This window comes from Podarcis liolepis (assembly GCF_965112155.1).
Source record: "Podarcis liolepis genome assembly, chromosome: 14".
NCBI classification, from domain to species: Eukaryota; Metazoa; Chordata; class Lepidosauria; order Squamata; family Lacertidae; genus Podarcis; species Podarcis liolepis.
Window position 1 is genome coordinate 37,962,335 of NC_139569.1, and position 17,449 is coordinate 37,979,783.

The 17,449-nt window shown below is 45.3% G+C and overlaps 1 protein-coding gene and 1 long non-coding RNA gene across 11 annotated transcripts in view; one reads left to right on the forward strand and one right to left on the reverse strand.

The window, feature by feature from the left end:
- Positions 1 to 17,449, forward strand: part of IL16 (interleukin 16) — a 72,736-nt gene that overhangs the window by 16,432 nt on the left and 38,855 nt on the right. For 2 of the 10 annotated variants that reach the window (XM_083475297.1, XM_083475303.1), the window contains 3 exons: positions 11,699 to 12,095; positions 15,623 to 15,759; positions 16,890 to 17,022. In XM_083475297.1, the coding sequence (XP_083331423.1) occupies positions 11,787 to 12,095; positions 15,623 to 15,759; positions 16,890 to 17,022 (579 nt within the window). In that variant the 5' untranslated portion in view covers positions 11,699 to 11,786. Of the gene's footprint in view, positions 1 to 4,125; positions 4,274 to 4,544; positions 5,054 to 11,616; positions 12,096 to 15,622; positions 15,760 to 16,889; positions 17,023 to 17,449 lie in introns of those variants that run through there. The other 8 variants (XM_083475301.1, XM_083475296.1, XM_083475302.1 and 5 more) reach the window with 7 other exon arrangements.
- The window catches only part of LOC310693416, a 37,275-nt gene that overhangs the window by 16,313 nt on the left and 3,513 nt on the right, over positions 1 to 17,449 (reverse strand). The window contains exon 2 of the long non-coding RNA XR_014519154.1: positions 15,592 to 15,701. This is a non-coding gene — a long non-coding RNA (uncharacterized lncRNA). The remainder of the gene's footprint in view (positions 1 to 15,591; positions 15,702 to 17,449) is intronic.

Consider the following 17,449-nt stretch of genomic DNA (forward strand, 5'->3'; position numbering starts at 1 on the left):
CATTCCTATGAATGCTTCCAATGTTTGTCCTGCACTTGCAAGGTAACTAGCCTTCACTGTAGAAACGCTTACACTCTAGAACTCTCTGCACATTGACATTAGGTAGCACTAGCATAGCATGGGTTGCCAGTGCCCGGGGCCATGAGAGAAACAGAAGGAATATGCATGCACATTCAACTGCCTAACAGCATCTGCATCACCCAGGAGATCGCAGCTGCAGAGATAAGAAAAGAAGAGTTGTTCGGTTGTCTGGAGAGGTCGCTTCCTGGTTCGCATGCAGAAACTTTTTTCAACAGAGCCCAGCAATAGAAGCGTGTAGCTGTATTGTGGCGGCACCAGGTATTGAGATTTTGTGCCGCTAACAATTTTGCCACAACCACCCCATGCCCCTCCCATGCTATGCCACTGCCAGGCAGGCACCTTGGCTGTATTTCTTCTGGCATTAGCTTAAAAACTTTAAGCCTACCCAGGGGTAAGGGACGCAGGTCGTGCTGTAGTCTAAACCACTGAGCCTAGGGCTTGCCGATCAGGAGGTCAGCAGTTCGAATCCCCACAATCAGGTGAGCTCCCATTGCTCTGTCCCAGCTCCTGCCCACCTAGCAGTTCGAAAGCATGTCAAGTGCAAGTAGATAAATAGGTACCACTCTGGCGGGAAGGTAAACAGCGTTTCCGTGTGCTGCTCTGGTTCACCAGAAGCAGCTTAGTCATGCTGGCCACATGACCCGGAAGCTGCCTGCGGACAAAACGCCAGCTCCCTCGGCCTTTAGAGCGAGATGAGCGCGCAACCCCAGAGTCGTCCATGACTGGACCTGACATTCAGGGGTACCTTTACCCAGGTGTATACTTTTGAGCTGAATTTTTATTTTATTATGTATATTTTTAATACTGCCAATTTTACTTACATTCTGATCCTTTCTTTAAAGCTCAGCTTGTTCTAATATACAATTTCATTTGTATTTTAAAATGAGTATTTTATATTGTTTCAAGTGATCCACTTAGTGGCTTTCGATTAAAATTCTGTTAAATAAAGAGCTTAGGGAACTTTATGGAGCCTATGTTTTACCAATGGCAATTAAACACAACAGCTAAATTGAGTTTCCATGTTCAGGTGCAGTTTACCAGAGCTCAGTGACAAACAACAGGGGCAGACTTCATGCCCTGCTTGGGAGCTTTCTGGAAGCATCTGACAGGCTGCTATAAGCAGCAGAGGATTATGGCCTAGGCCAGGGGTCTGCAACCTTTAAGACAAAAAGAGCCACTTGGACCCGTTTCCGAATAAAAAACAACAACTGGGAGCCGCAAAACCATTGCGACATTTCAAACGAATATATCTCCGGAGCCACGATCTGACAGCGGGCAGGAAGGTGACATCAGGACGGTGCGTGACTAACGCACGCACCGCCCCCATGCGACATCACAGCCAGTACAACGCCCGCCACAGTGAGGAGTGTCGGGGCGCACAATGCGCCTCCTCCCCTCGCTAGTATCCGCCCCGGAGCCGCAGCAAAGATGTAAAAGAGCCGCATGCGGCTCCGGAGCCGCGGGTTGCAGACCCCTGGCTTAGGCGGACCTTCGGTCTGATCAAGCAAAGCAATCCTTAAAGACATTCTTTCATCCTCCTCTACCACCCACCCGCAGATGCTCTCCATCCCTGAATACATACTCACTCAAAAGTTTTGTTAAAGTGTAACATTCCTATCAGGGCCCACACATCTTAGCAAAACAGTAATGGTTTCACAGCAGTTGCCTTTCGGGAGCCCCTGCTGCTTGTTAGTCCCTCCTTTTTACACACTGCAAATTCTGAATTCACGGTCCTTGCTCGTCACAAGAAATGCCACAAAAAGGCCAGGGCATTTCACCTACACACAAACTGAATCACAGATACTTGACAGGCTTCCGGGGAATCTGGCTGGGGGCGGCTAGGAGGCACGAGGAGCACAAATCATCAGGAGAGCTCTTTCGGTAGCAAGTCACAGCTGTCAACATTTCCTTTCCTACAAACCCTTTTGCTGTGCAAACTGCAGCTTAACAAATACGTCTCCTCCATTAGCGCCGGGTCTCTTCAGCATCTTAGGAACATTCCATGTACAGTAGAACCTCGGCTTACGTTACCCTCGGGTAACGTAAACTTCGGGTTGCAAAAGCACTGTACACACGGCGCACATGCGCAGAAGCACCCTGTCGCGCCATGTGCATGCGCAGAACAGGCACCTCTGGTTGTGGAAACCTCAGGATCCGACTGGAGCTCTGGAACGGATCCTGAAGGTACCACTGTATAAAGGTAAAGGGACCCCTAACCATTAGGTCCAGTCGTGACCGACTTTGGGGTTGCGGCGCTCATCTCGCTTTATTGGCCGAGGGAGCCAGCGTACAGCTCCCGGGTCATGTGGCCAGCATGACTAAGCCGCTACTAGCAAACCAGAGCAGCGCATGGAACTGCCATTTACCTTCCCGCCGGAGTGGTATCTATTTATCTACTTGCACTTTGACATGCTTTCAAACTGTTAGGTGGGCAGGAGCAGAGACCGAACAACGGGAGCTCACCCCATCGTGGGGATTCGAATCGCCAACCTTCTGATCGGCAAGTCCTAGGCTCTGTGGTTTAACCCACAGCGCCACCACTGTATAGAGAGCCGTAATCCTATAGCTCAGTAGCAGAACGCTTGCTTTCCATGTAAGAAGTCCTAGTTTCAATGCTCACCATCTCTGACAAAAGGTGGCGGGAAACCCCAAGTCTGAGGCCCTGGAGGGCTGCTGCCAGTCAGAGCAAGGACTGAGCTGGATGGGCAAAAATAGCTTGACTCAATGTAAGGCAGCTTCCTAAGTTGGAGAATGAATAATTGTTTCACGTGTTAAAAAGAATAATGGCTACACACTTGTCAACCATATGGACTTGTAGCATACCCCATCATACTTTTTGCCTTCCTGCTGAGAGTCACATTCCCATGGTGATCATGGGGGGGGGGGGAATTCAAGTCAGGTTGCATTTAAAGAGCAAACAGGCCCATTCCAAAACAACACATGAAGCAAAATACAGCCAGCCTGGGAAATTTGCAATTCTCCAGTGCAGTTCTCCAGCCAAGCAATGCATACCAAAATGATAAATTGTGCCTAAAAAGGTATATACTAGTGAAAATAACATACAAAAATATGACAGGCTACGGTTAGAGAGTTGGGGTTAGGACTTCCAGATATTGCTGCACAACATTTCCCATAATCCCTGCCCATCGACATGCCTACTGGGGCTGATGGGGGCTGTAGTTCAGCAACTTCTGGAGGGTCATACAGTTCTCATGCATGGTCTACACTGGCCATGAATCTCACAGTCCTGATCCAGCTGAGACCCCACATCTGCAACTTTTAGGGAAAGGAAAATGCACTGGCAAATCGCCTCCTCGATCTGTGAACTGGCTCTGAATGACAGGCACTTCAGTTTAACCCTGACCCTCTCAATAGACAATAAAGATGTCTTGGCAGTATGCTGTCTTCTTTCCCTTTGAGTTTATCGCTCTTGAGGCTATATAAATTGTGATGAGGGAGAATATGCCCCTCCAGCTCATCATGCAAACTGTGTCCACCCTGCTGTGTAGTGCCCTTCACCCCTGTAGATGTAATGGAAACTGTAAGGCCTAGGAACCGAGGAAGCCGTCTTGTACAATGTCAGACCTGTTGATCCATCTAGCTCTCCAGGTGTTTTTGGATTACAACTCCCATCATCCCTGACCACTGGCCCCACTAGCTAGGGATGATGGGAGTTGTAGTCCAAAAACAGCTGGAGACCCAAGTTTGGAAAGCCGTGATCTACACTGTCTGGCTGTGGTTCCCTGGGGTTTCAGAAAGGGTTCTCTCCTAGCCCTACCTAGAGATGCTGGGGACCTTCTGCACCCAGGGCAGATGCCATGCCAATGAGCGACAACCTTTCCCCTCTTCCCTGCCTCCATCCTATGAAACTGCAAGCCTTTGTCAGAAGAGTTAACCCTTTATAAGGTAAACCAAAATGGCAAGACCCTACTTGTGGGGGGTGGGGTGCACTAAGACATCTGGTGCGATGCCCTGGACACAAAAAAATCCACTGGGTTCATTTATCATTTTTCTTCCCCCTGCCCCTTTTTGCGGTTAGGAAACAATAGCTGTGTCCCATAGCCCTGTACAGAATTACTGAAAGAAAGTCATGTGACAGTCGGAGGGTGTGTTTTCAATTATTGCACTTGAAGCTTTCTGCCGGGGCTGCAAAGACAAACAGCCTTCTGAGGGAGTCTGCCGCTGCTTTCTTGTAAGTCCCTTTTAACATTTCATTTCTTAGAATGGTTCTATATGCTTCTCTCCTCTTCCCGCTGCAATAACCCCAGGCTCTGCTAGACGAAGTTATAAGAAAGGGGGAACCTACCAATGGGATAGCCCAAGACACATCGGATCCTTCTCCTTTTATTTATGGGAAAAGCTCAAAAGAGGAAGAAGAAGAAGAAGAAGAAGAAGAAGAAGAAGAAGAAGAAGAAGAAGAAGAAGAAGAAGAAGAGAGTCCTGAACCTTCTCGGCTTCTCATCAGAGTGGATGAAAGAAGTCAAACTACGCTGCTCGCGCCAAACGGCACAGAAACCCTCGTGATCTCTACAGCAAGGAAGAAATCTGGCATTTCCTGCCTTTTCATTAAGAGCAATACTCTCCAGTTCGGTTTTGCAATTGCGCCAAACAGTTTTTTATTATATTCGTAAATGCTCTGTTTGGTCATCCCAAATGAAGTGTAAACAGAATGGACGCTGTTCCTTGCAAGCACATTTGTTTACATAAAGAACCAAAAAAAAGGTTAGGATAATTTAGCACAAAACAGAGGAAGGGAGGTTGGAAGCGGGTGTGTGTGTGTGTGTGTGCATGTGTAGAAGTGAGACCAGCCAGCCAAGCTGTTAAACATTTGATTTGGATTACAAAAACAACGCAAGACAACTTTGTATCTGGAGCACACACAGGAAACAGAAGAAAAATCCTTAAGGAGGAGGGTGTGCCTTCATCGGGGCATGTTGGCTACACCGACTTATGACTGCATTGGAGTTGGCAGGTGGGCAAGTGTCTACAAAATAATTCTCCATACGTTAGTTCACAAAACTAGTGGGGCATTTGTATTATTCTTTTCTGCATGGTTGATCGTGACAGTGAATCTTATTCCTTCACCTAGCAGCTAAAAAAGGAGGAGGAAAAACTTAAGAAAGTTTCAGATCCACTCAGCCACATCAGGTAAACCTTCTTTTCAGGTAGGAGAGCCACCAAAAAGAAGAAAAAGAGGGGGGAAAGAGGACATGATTTTTCATGTGTTATATTTAAATGAATAAACATTTAGAAATACTGTAATTTAGATAGATATACTGTCAGTTAGGGATTTTTCCAGTCTTAAATTCAATTCTCCACATTTCCACACCAGTTTGCACATTGCTTTTTGAACAAGTCCTCACGAAAATGCAAAAGCATCTTAGTGTGAATTTCTCCCAAAAGACAATTTTTTTGTATGCAATTTGGCAAAATATATAGTTTGACAAAGCGTTTCATTTATGCAATGCACTTTTGTATGTCATTTTCACCAATGCATGCATTTCTATGCACACTGTATCCAAATACGTACATTTTTGTACACATTACTTGGCTGGAGACCTGAATTGCAAAATTCAGAAAAGTGTGAGTTTTCAAAGATGGCTGTATTTGGTTCATGCAATATTCTGGACAGGGCTAATGAGGGTAAGTTTGCCTTTAAATGCAAACTGAATTGAAGTCCCCCCCCATCCCTGAATATAGTACATGTCACCACAGTGAGAAAGACTATGACCAGATGACCCGGGCATTTGCTCAGGCTGCTATCCTGGTGCTAACGGGATAGGCAATTCTATTGCTCCCAATGCTCTTGTTTCTTTATCTTTAAACCAGACTTGGGTTGGTTGTTGTTGTGGTTTAGTTGTTTAGTCGTGTCCGACTCTTTGTGACCCCATGGACCAGAGCACGCCAGGCACTCCTGTCTTCCACTGCCTCCCGCAGTTTGGTCAGACTCATGCTGGTAGCTTCGAGAACACTGTCCAACCATCTTGTCCTCTGTCGTCCCCTTCTCCTTGTGCCCTCCATCTTTCCCAACATCAGGGTCTTTTCCAGGGAGTCTTCTCTTCTCATGAGGTGGCCAAAGTATCTGAGCCTCAGCTTCACGATCTGTCCTTCTAGTGAGAACTCAGGGCTGATTTCCTTCAGAATGGATAGGTTTGATCTTCTTGCAGTCCATGGGACTCTCAAGAGTCTCCTCCAGCACCTCAAATGGTAACTTGGTCACATGACCACCTTAGTTTTAAGCTCAGCACACACACGTGTGGATATGTAGGCAGATGTATTATGTTGAACTCTGGGTCAGTGCTCATGGGTCAAAATTTAAAGCACTTCGGTCTACCATAAAAACACTTATTCAGCATTAGCCTAGGAAATCCATCTTATCTATCCCCCCTTGCGCTCTTTTGATCCCTGCTTGTGCAGCTTCGACCTGTGCCTTATTAATCCTTTCCCCGAATGCATTCCTTCCAGGAAAACGAACATTTATCAGAAGGTGGTCTCGAATTCCTTTCTTCACTTATTGAGATTTTCCTTTCCAAGGCGATAGATCATGCTTAAGGGAAGCAGCTGGGCTGTTTTCAACACCAGGCTGGTTTCTGCTGTAATTGCTTCTGTTGTGGTTGCTGTTGTGGCTCTGATTTATGACAGGGTTAGTCCATTTCCATGTACAGCACGAACCCTTTTAGCCAAGGATGAGCAGGTCCTTGATTACCTGAGGTTCACAGATGAGGCAAAGAGGGGCTAGACACTGCTCCGCAAATTTGGTTCTCCTCTGCTATCTTTCTCAAGAAAAAAGAAAGAAACAAGCAAAGCCCAGGAGGGAAAACCCCAATAGCCAAAATTGTGGGTGCATGCTTCAATTCTTTTAGAGCACACAAAAGCCCCAGAAGATGGTATTGGCACCATAATTTGGTTGCTTGAGGATTTCAGATGTTTAAGTAAAGGTAAAGTGGCCCCTGACCATTAGGTCCAGTCATGACCGACTCTGGCGTTGCAGCGCTCATCTCGCTTTATTAGCTGAGGGAGCCAGCATACAGCTTTTGGGTCATGTGGCCAGCATGACTAAGCCACTTCTGGTGAACCAGAGCAGCATACGGAAACGCCATTTACCTTCCTGCCGGAGCGGTACCTATTTATCTACTTGCACTTTGTGCTTTCAAATTGCTAGGTTGGCAGGAGCTGGGACCAAACAACGGGAGCTCACCCCGTCGTGGGGATTCAAACTGCCAACCTTCTGATCAGCAAGTCCTAGGCTCTGTGGTTTAACCCACAGCGCCACCCACGTCCCTTTCAGATGTTTAAAGAAGAGCAAACTCCTAGCTTTGATACAACAGAAGGACCTGGGGCCCATGTAATCTATACCCTCTCCATGCAGGATCTAAAATGCAGAATGCAATACAACATCTCTGAAAGGTGGCCTTCTAACTCTCATAATGTTTACCCAAAGGAGAGGCTTTCTGGCAGCAAGAGGTGTTCCTAAGGTTCAGAAGATCTATGGCTAACGCTTAGGGAAAGAGCTCAAAGAGTTTCCTGAAGACACCTGAGTGGTTGGATGTGGAGCAGCAGTGCTTTTCAAAATGCCTCACACCATTCCTACATCTAGCAAAGCTAAACTAAATTATGCAAAAACTAATATGACATTATGCACCGTTGACTCAATGTGCATTATTCTCCGAATGCTATACAGTGGTACCTCGGGTTACATACGCTTCAGGTTACAGACTCCGCTAACCCAGAAATAGTACCTCGGGTTAAGAACGTTGCTTCAGGATGAGAACAGAAATCGTGCTCCGGCGGTGCGGTGGCAGCAGGAGGCCCCATTAGCTAAAGTGGTGTTTCAGGTTAAGAACAGTTTCAGGTTAAGAACGGACCTCCAGAACGAATTAAGTACATAAACCGAGGTATACAGTCATACCTTGGAAGTTGAAGGGAATCCATTCTGGAAGTCCGTTTGACTTCCAAAGCGTTCAAAAACCAAAGCGTGGCTTCTGATTGGCTGCAGGAATTGGAAGCCACGGAAGTCCCATCGGACTTTCAGCTTCCAAAAGAACGTTTGAAAACTGGAACAGTCAGTTCCAGGTTTCGATCATTCGGGAGCCAAAACGTTTGAGAACTAGCCTGTTCGAAAACCAAGGTACGACTGTACAGCTTAGTTTTCTTTGGTTCAGAAATGAAATAGTTTAATACAGAATACATGTATCAAGGAAGACCTTATTCACCTCTTCCTTGCTAGGCCTCAGCACCAATCATTCCCTGCTATGAAAATCCCATATGCAGAGCCAACATCCATATCCTCCTTTCTAGGATCACAATATGTGCAGACGACTTGAGGTTTTAAAGGAAAAACAGCCAGAGCTGGTCTGGTCACACATCATGATTCATCAGTACATTAGCAGAAAAGGAATGAAAAGAAGAGGATACTGAGGAGATTCTGTTTGGTGCACTTCCCAAAATTATATGCAAACCAAAACACAGCTACCCTTTAAAATTCGCAGTTCTCTGAATGTTGTGATGGAGCTTTCCGATTAAAGAAATGTGTACAAAAATGTGTATATTAGAGAGAGGGTACATAAAAAGGGCCTTCTTAGTGGCTGCTCCCAGATTGTGGAACTCCTTGTTGGTGCAAAACATATATAGAAATGAGAATTCCTGGATACCAGGATCCAAGTTTGGGACAAGTATTCTTTGGTGAGAGCACTGCAGCAGAGATTTAGAGTCACAAAATGTGTAACGAAGTGTAGAAATATAAGCTGCTAGACCTTTAAAATATGCCCTTCCAAGTAAGTGAGTCCCACTTCCCCTAGCATAGATGACAACACGTTTGATAAGTTAAAATTTGGTTTACTTACAAACTCTTCAAAGGCCTGCTTCATGTGCTTTCCCATATATCTGTCAGAAAAGTTGCACAGGCAGTAAAACTAAGCTGAGTTACAAAGTGGTGAAAGTTCCTAGATTATTGATATAGGAACTCAAAAGTATATGGTGAGAGCCATGCTGTTGAGCTGGAGCAACCAGCTCAGACCTCTTAACACACTGAACGTTTCAGGTAGACTCGGAGGAAAACAATAGTCTTGTTTGCCTATTTCCTCCTAAAGTAAGGGGAGTGACATTGCTAGCCGGGCAGGACAGCTTACTCTATGGTATTAACTCCTTCATGTATTAATTAGACTGAAGTATGTTGATTATGTGAGGCTGGTTATCCCACACTCCCTTCCATGGGAGGCTGGCCTCCTTTTTGGTTCCAACAGTCCTTTGGCTACTAACTGGCTGTTGTGGCAGGTCTTTTGAGAGTGGGTGTTGTAGTGTGTGGGTGCTTTTAAATGGTTTTGAGTGCTTTCAGTGTTGCTGAAAATGACATTCATAAATGTGTATACAGTGGTGCCTCGCAAGACGAAAAGAATCCGTTCTGTGATTCTCTTCGTCTAGCGGTTTTTTCGTCTTGCGAAGCAAGCCCATTGACGGATTAGCGGATTAGCGCTATTAGCGGCTTTTAGCGGCTTATCGGCTGATCGGATCAGCTGATAAGCGGCTTAGCGGCTTAGAAAAAGGGGGGGGAAGGGAAAAAAACCCGCGGGAACTTGCAAGACATTTTCGTCTTGCGAAGCAAGCCCATAGGAGATTCGTTTTGCGAAGCACCTCCAAAACGGAAAACTCTTTCGTCTAGCGAGTTTTCCGTCTTGCGAGGCATTCGTCTTGCGGGGCACCACTGTATTATGAGAAATGCACACTAAAAAGCTGATGAGTTTTCACAAGGAATTCTAAGATTGGGAAAATGAGATTCTCAGAGATACAGAAAAGGAAAGATTCATCCATCCCTGGTAAGGATAATCAGATCAGTCTATTTCTGGTCTGTGTCAGTTACATGAGCATTCATTCATAAATTTGGTTTCATTTTCACATTATTTTGTGCCTACATTTTTGGTACACATTTTAACTTGAAATATTTATCCTAAAATATGTAGTTTGCCAAGCCAAAAATTATATTCTAAAATCTGGAGCAACAGAAAAGTGAAAGGAAACTGCCTTCTGGGGAAACTAATTCTTGGTTGGTCTACTTACAAAACCCCAGACCTAACAAAATCCTCAAAAGCATCTGTATGATGCATATTTTTGGCTTTTAAACATGTTTCCTTTGCATAATTTAATTCCACAAGGCGTAAATGTATATGCTATCCAATGAGATCTTTTTATTTAAGCATTACCCTTAAGATGTTAGAAGAGGAAATCATCTTTGTAGAGATATGTTACTACAATAGTTAACTATATGCCAATATAGATAACAGCTAGTGTGCCATGAGAAATAAAATTTAAATCAAACTATTACAAGCTACCATAACTCTGAAGAACTACCCACAAGTGGAAGCTGCCCGTTAGCTCTTTTTGAAACTCCATGCTGTCCTCTTGCTTCCTTTCAATCTGCTGAGGATGGCCAGTTCTGCCTCATATGAGTTTGGTGCAATGGACTTATCCCATTATTCCTCATAGAGACACATAGACCTAACTTAAGAGGAGTTCACCCCCTGCTTTTCTGCATGAGTTACCCTTTTGCACCTGAAACAGTGACTCACACAGAACACAGTAGGGCAGACTTCTCTGAAGGTAGGCAATTCCTACTCTCAAAATACTCTTAAAAAGGGGTGAAGTGAAACCAGGTAGCTGATAATAGCAAGCATCCTGGTCTTTGTGGAACTACCAGCAGTGGTATAGCATGGATTGCCAGTGCCCGGGACAAGGCAAGTATTGCACCCTCTAAATATTGCACTGCCAGCCAGAGTGGACAGCACTGGGCTAGATGGGCAAAAACAGTCTGACCAGGGATCAATCAATTTCCTAAGCATGCCCAAATTCTCCGATGAGGAAAGGCTACAACATGGCAGGGGGTGGGGAGTAGTTTAGAGAAAAGGCAAGTAAGACAGCGTTACTGGGGTGGTTGAGAAAAGAGACTGTGTGTGCAGTTCCATTCCTCTCCATAGGCAGCTGAATATCAGAACAGGACTACAATCACAGCCAGTCCTAGACTTCTGCACATCAATGCATTTATTTGGATACAGTTTCTTGACTCCCTCTGTCCCCATCTGGCCAGCCGCCAGCCCAGAGCTTCCTTTCCTTAAGCAGCTACAGGTGGCTTCAGGCTGGACAGATAATCAAGCTACTTGCCTTCCCCAAAGGGAAAAAAGATACAGGGAGCCTCTATCCGGCGTACCTGTATTACAGATGTTTGGAAACATGTGCTTGCCACATGCCCACTTTGATTTTTGGGTGTATTTTTGAGGAGGAAGGGGCACAGGAGGATTGCCAAAACTGAAGAGGACCGATGCAAAATATTTGTTTTGAGTCTTCCATGGTGCTTAGAGACAGAAATAGAAAGAATATAAAGCCAAGAGATGAAGGCGGCGAAGGGGGGGGGGTGAGGGGAGACATGCCTAGCACTTCTCTGAAAAATACAAAATTAGCAAGTCATGAGGCATCACGTTGCTGTGCCTGAACTGAAGGCCTGTGTCTTAAAAAAAATAAAAATCGCAAATTTGAAACGGTGTGTTATTTTGGGGTGGGGTGGGGAAGAAGAGATGAAACAGCAATATCTACAAGCCAGCTTTCTCTCCTCTGTATCTCTCTCCTCCAGCAGGATGTACAGCTGCAATAATTGGGACAAGCCCCTGTAATAGCCATGGCAAATTGACGGGAAGCAGCAGATTACTGGGTGGGCGAAGATGGAGCGACAGAACAGCGCAAAGAGTCGGAAGTCGAAAACCCTGCGCTCCATTTCGCGCTCCCTCATCCTCTGCAATGGCAAGAACAGCGACGACGGATCGAGCCCGGAGGAGAAGTACCCCAATCCCTTCGAAACGCAGGCCAACTGGGGTCAAGAGGAAAGCGACTACTGCCCTCGGCTTCAATTAACGTGTGCATCGTCAAGCGAGGACAGCCCTCCTGATCCTTTTATGATCACCAGCATGATGCAACTGAGGGCTGCGGCCAGCGATGGCTGCAAGAATATGAAGAGAAAGTTCTTCATCAAGGTAGGAGGTCACACCTGACCACTGGATGTTTGGTGTTCCCTAAGATCTGGGTAAGAGTTACCCCCCCCAGTTGAATATGGGTTTTCTCCTGATCAGAGGTTTGGGAGACAAACCCCAGAACCATGTCCCTTTCCCAAGGCAGCATGAATTTCCGTGCCAAGGGTATTACCCCCCCTACTGTGTGGCTTGCTCATCCAATGTGCTCTCCGTTCTGCAGCACAGCAGGCTCATCCTACCAGGAATATAGAGAGCATTGCTATGATACAAAGCTGTCATTACAGCGCACACAGCAGGGGTAAGCTGGGGTCTTAAAAGGCACCTCTCATCAGCAAAATGTGGCTTAAAAGCTGTTAGTTGGAGGGAAATGCTCGGAGACAGGTCTTCCGACTTGTGTTGCAAACGTTACGGGTGCCCCTTAGGGATGTCACATATATACAGAGAGAGCCCCAGGCCGTAGGCTGGAAAGACAGGCAATAATCCTAATGCAGTGGAAGGTATCACTATTCATATCTGTTTCTCTCACCTACTGTTATTCACTGGCAAAGGGGATTTTGAAGCAGTGCGAAAGCCTGCATAGCTTGGAGTGGAGTGGATATAGGAATAACTGCATAGTTAGGGACAGCTCAGTTGGTAGAGCATGAGACTCTTAATCTCAGGGTTGTGGGTTTGAGTCCCGTGTTGAGCAAAAATATTCCTGCGTTGCAGGGGTCAGACTAGATGATCCTTGTGGTCTTTTCCAACTACGAAATTCTATGATACTAGTACACAATGGCTGACATGCAATATTGCCCAGTACAGTGGTGCCTCGCAAGACGAAATTAATCTGTTCCGCGAGTCTCTTCGTCTTGCGGTTTTTTCGTCTTGCGAAGCACGGCTATTAGCAGCTTAGCGGCTTAGCGGCTATTAACAGCTTAGTGGCTTTAAGAAAAAGGAAACAAACTCGCAAGAACTCGCAAGACGTTTCGTCTTGCAAAGCAAGCCCATAGGGAAATTCGTCTTGCGGAACGACTCAAAAAACGGAAAACTCTTTCGTCTTGCGCGTTTTTCGTCTTGCGAGGCATTCATCTTGTGAGGTACCACTGTACCGTATTTTTCGCTCTATAAAACGCACTAGACCACAAGACGCACCTAGTTTTTGGAGGAGGAAAACAAGGGGGGGGGGGGAATTCTGAATCTCAGAAGCCAGAACAGCAAGAGGGATCACTGAGCAGTGAAAGCAGCAATCCCTCTTGCTGTTCTGGCTTCTGGGATAGCTGCACAGCCTGCATTCGCTCCATAAGACGCACACACATTTCCCCTTACTTTTTAGGAGGGAAAAAGTGAGTCTTATAGAGCAAAAAATACGTTATTTAAAAAGTATGAGATTTCACACTTTAAATATTGTCATGTTAATTTGCATAAAGAAAGGTCCATAAGCTAGCTCCCAGATTTCAAAACCAGTACGCACCACCACCACCATCAAGATACAACAGCATAAAAGCGAGCTGTAGAACTCAGGATGGGCGATTCTGTCAATTACATTACAGATTAGCACAATTCTACATCAGTTAGTGGGTGGTGTTTGTTTTTTAAAGGTCTTCATTAAAATTAGACAGCGTTTTAGTGTGCATCTTTCCTTCTATATGCATTTTTGCAAAACCAAATTGCCTAAGATCATGCATATTGTTCATTATATTCACAAACTGACGCATCTTTATGCTCTCCCTTAATATATGCAATTTTGTATGTATGTTTTGGTTGGAGAACTATATTTTCCTGTAAACCTCTTTGAGGTATATATTGAGAAGTGGGATATAAACTTCTTAAATATATAAGAATAATTAAGTACATAGTAAAATATGGAGCAATGCAAAATTTGAAGAATAGCTGCATTTCAGTTTACATATTGTTTTGGGAAGTACAAATAAGGCAGGTTTGCATTAAAATGCAAGCCGTTTCAAAATTCTCTGCCCTCCTTAGGCAGAAGTAACAAATAAAAGACGGTGGGCTTTACATTTTCAAGCAAGCAGCAGGGGCCAAAAATATCTACCCGTCTGCAAAAAAGGGTGAAAGAAAACAATACTCTTCGGGTCAAATTCATGTTAGCAGAACCATTCAACAAGATGATAGGCAGGCAGAGATAATGGCATCTATCATCGCCTGTTTGCAGTACAAAACTGTATAAAAATGTTTTGATAAGAGATGATATAGGAATGACTATGAAGGAACAAAAGTTGGTGTGTAATGCTATTTAGTGTTTGATGCTGGAAAGATTGTGAGAATTCATACCTTTGAAATATGACTTGTCCATAGAAGAAATAATAGAATTCTCGAGTTGGAAGGTACCCTGAGGATCATCTAGTCCAGGGGTCTGCAACCTTTAAGACAAAAAGAGCCACTTGGACCCGTTTCTGAAGAAAAACAACAACTGGGAGCCGCAAAACCATTGCGACATTTAAAGCATGCGCGTCGCTGCCCTCCGATCTGACAGCGGGCAGGAAGGTGACGTTGGGACGGTGCGTGACTAACGCATGCACCGACCCCATGCAACGTCACAGCCAGTACAGCGCCCGCCACGGGGAGTGTCGGGGCGCACAATGTGCCTCCTCCCCTCGCTAGTATCCGTCCCGGAGCCGCGGCAAAGGTGTAAAAAAGCCACATGCGGCTCCGGAGCCGCGGGTTGCAGACCCCTGATCTAGTCCAACCCCCTGCAAAGCAGGAATATGCAGCTGTCTCGTACAACCTTGGCAGTATCAGCATCACTCTCTAAGCAACTAAACTGATCCATTGAACACTGCAGATTTTTTTATTATTATTTAAAGAGAAACACCAATAAAGCCATCATCACAAAAAAAGTGCAACTAAGCAGAAAGAAATAAATTGCAGGTTTTTAAAAAGGAACAGTAATGTGTAAAAACTTTATTAGATCAGAGGCTGAAATTCTCCTACATATCAGCAATAACGTTTTTAGAACAAGGCCAGGCTTCTTCAGAGACTTTCCTGGGCCCAACTACCAACAGAAAGGGAACTAAAATGAAACGAACTGCTTTGCTGCCAGAGGGCACGTCAAAAATATTGAAATGTGCAGTTAAGTAACATCCCTAAAGACCCACAAGGAATCACAATACCACAAAAGCCATCTTGGCTTTTCCTCCAAATCAAGTAGACCTCATTTGAGAGACAAAGTACTAACAAAAAAGCTCAACTTTATCAAGGACCACAGCACAGACACCCCACACTATCTGCACACCTCCAAGTGTCCCAATTTTCCCAGAACAGTCCCAGAATTACAGAAGTCGTCCCAGTTTTTGGCTTGATCCCAGAATGTCCCATTTGTCTGTTTAGGACGTCCCTATTTTCAATGGAGGAATGTTGGAGGGGATGTATCTGCTAAGATGCAGATTCAAAGATTGCATGGGATGGGGAATGTCTTCTGATTTGTATGAATACACCAGCACATCTGTTTTTAGGCTATCCAAATGTTATAGCTGGCCTCATGAGAAGCATCAGTTCTTACCTTAAATACCGTTCCAAATCTTCCAAACCAGGACAGCTGCATTTGGAAGCTCTGCATAGCCACAGGTACCGATGGGCTGGGAATTCAAGTCTCCAGGACTCCCAACTGCTCTGCTTTTGGAAAAGAATTCACCGTTAGCCACGTGATTGACGGAGGAGCTGCCCAGAGGTACTTCACATCTTCGCTTAAAGATGATGAATATGAATGTATTTGATTACTCATATTTCTAATTTACCTCTTCTAACCAAGGCTCAAAATAGGCAAAGGACATTAGCATAATATCACAATCCACAATTCTGGTCTGAATAAATTCTATTATTGGAATTAATTATGCATGTATGTATCTATTTGCATGATTCATCACAGTGCACAGGCTGTGTGGAGGTTTGCAAACACTGATACTCAGAAATTGGAACATTGGTGAACATTGCATGACATCACAGCAGCTCAGCCAGAGCAGTATTTTAATAACACAACACATTAAGTGCTCTCACTTACAGGTTACAGGTTGTGTTGTTATGCCCCATTCCAGCATCACCTGGTTGTGGTGGGGGGTGAGGGGCGTTGTTTGGTAAGGGGCAAATGAACCTCTGTGCAGTCTCCAAATCTCTTAAGTTACCTGAGCTTCAGGGAATGAAGCAGACACAGGGAAGTGATTCCAGTTCCAAATAAATACAGTGCTGTGGGTTAAACCACAGAGCCTAGGACTTGCCAATCAGAAGGTCGGCGGTTCAAATCCCTGTGATGGGGTGAGATCCCATTGCTTGGTCCCTGCTCCTGCCAACCTAGCAGTTCAAAAGCACGTCAAAGTGCAAGTAGATAAATAGATACCACTCTGGCGGGAAGGTAAGCAGTGTTTCCGTGCGCTGCTCTGGTTCTCCAGAAGCGGCTTAGTCATGCTGGCCACATGACCCGGAAGCTGTATGCCGGCTCCTTCGGCCAATAAAGCAAGATGAGCGCCGCAACTGCAGTCGGCCACGACTGGACCTAATGGTCAGGGGTCCCTTTTCCTTTACCTTGGTTCTCGAATGGCTTAGTTGTCGAACAAATCGGCTCCTGAGCGCTGCAAACCCGGAAGTGAGTGTTCCTGTTTGCAAATGTTTTTCCTGGAAGCCGAACGTCCGATGCGACTTCTGCTTGAGTGCAGGAAGCTCCTGCAGCCAATCGAAAGCCGCGCCTTGCTTTTCGAATGGTTTCGGGAGTCGGACGGACTCCCAGAACAGATTAAGTTCGAGAACAAAGGTACCACTGTATTTTCTAACATCAATTATAGTGTGTATCTGATGCTGTTTTTAAAGGGATGGCCGTCTAAGCCCTGGCGACGAACTTCTCACTGTCAACGGACAATCTCTTAAGGAGCTCTCCAACAAAGAAGCGGAATCGCTCATCCGGTCGGCAAAAGGCTTGGTAAACTTAGTCATTGCTAACAAGGTACGTGGGAGAGACCTCCTGGTAGGAGGACCACAGGTCTGCAGGTGTGTGTGTGTGGGGAGACTTTTGCAAGATGCCCTACATGACTCCTCCTTCCTCTTATCTTTTTTGTCTCTGCCCACTTGCTCCTTCAGCCAAAGGGGAGGCAAGTAGCACTTGTTATTCCTTTTTTTTCCAGAGGGGAAAAAGCAGGCCAGTGCCTAGCAATAGCCATAGGAGCACCGAGTGATCTCTAGTGATTACTGGTGTGGGGCCATTTCCTAATAAGAGGCCCTGATATGTCCTCCTGGAAGGACTCTGATGGCATGAACATAAAGTCACACATTCTCATAGCAAATAATTTCAAGTTTTCCAGGAACAGTAGCTTTCAGTCTTCAAAGGTCTGGGTGTAAACCAGAATGTTTTGGTTTTTTTTAAAAAAAAATCC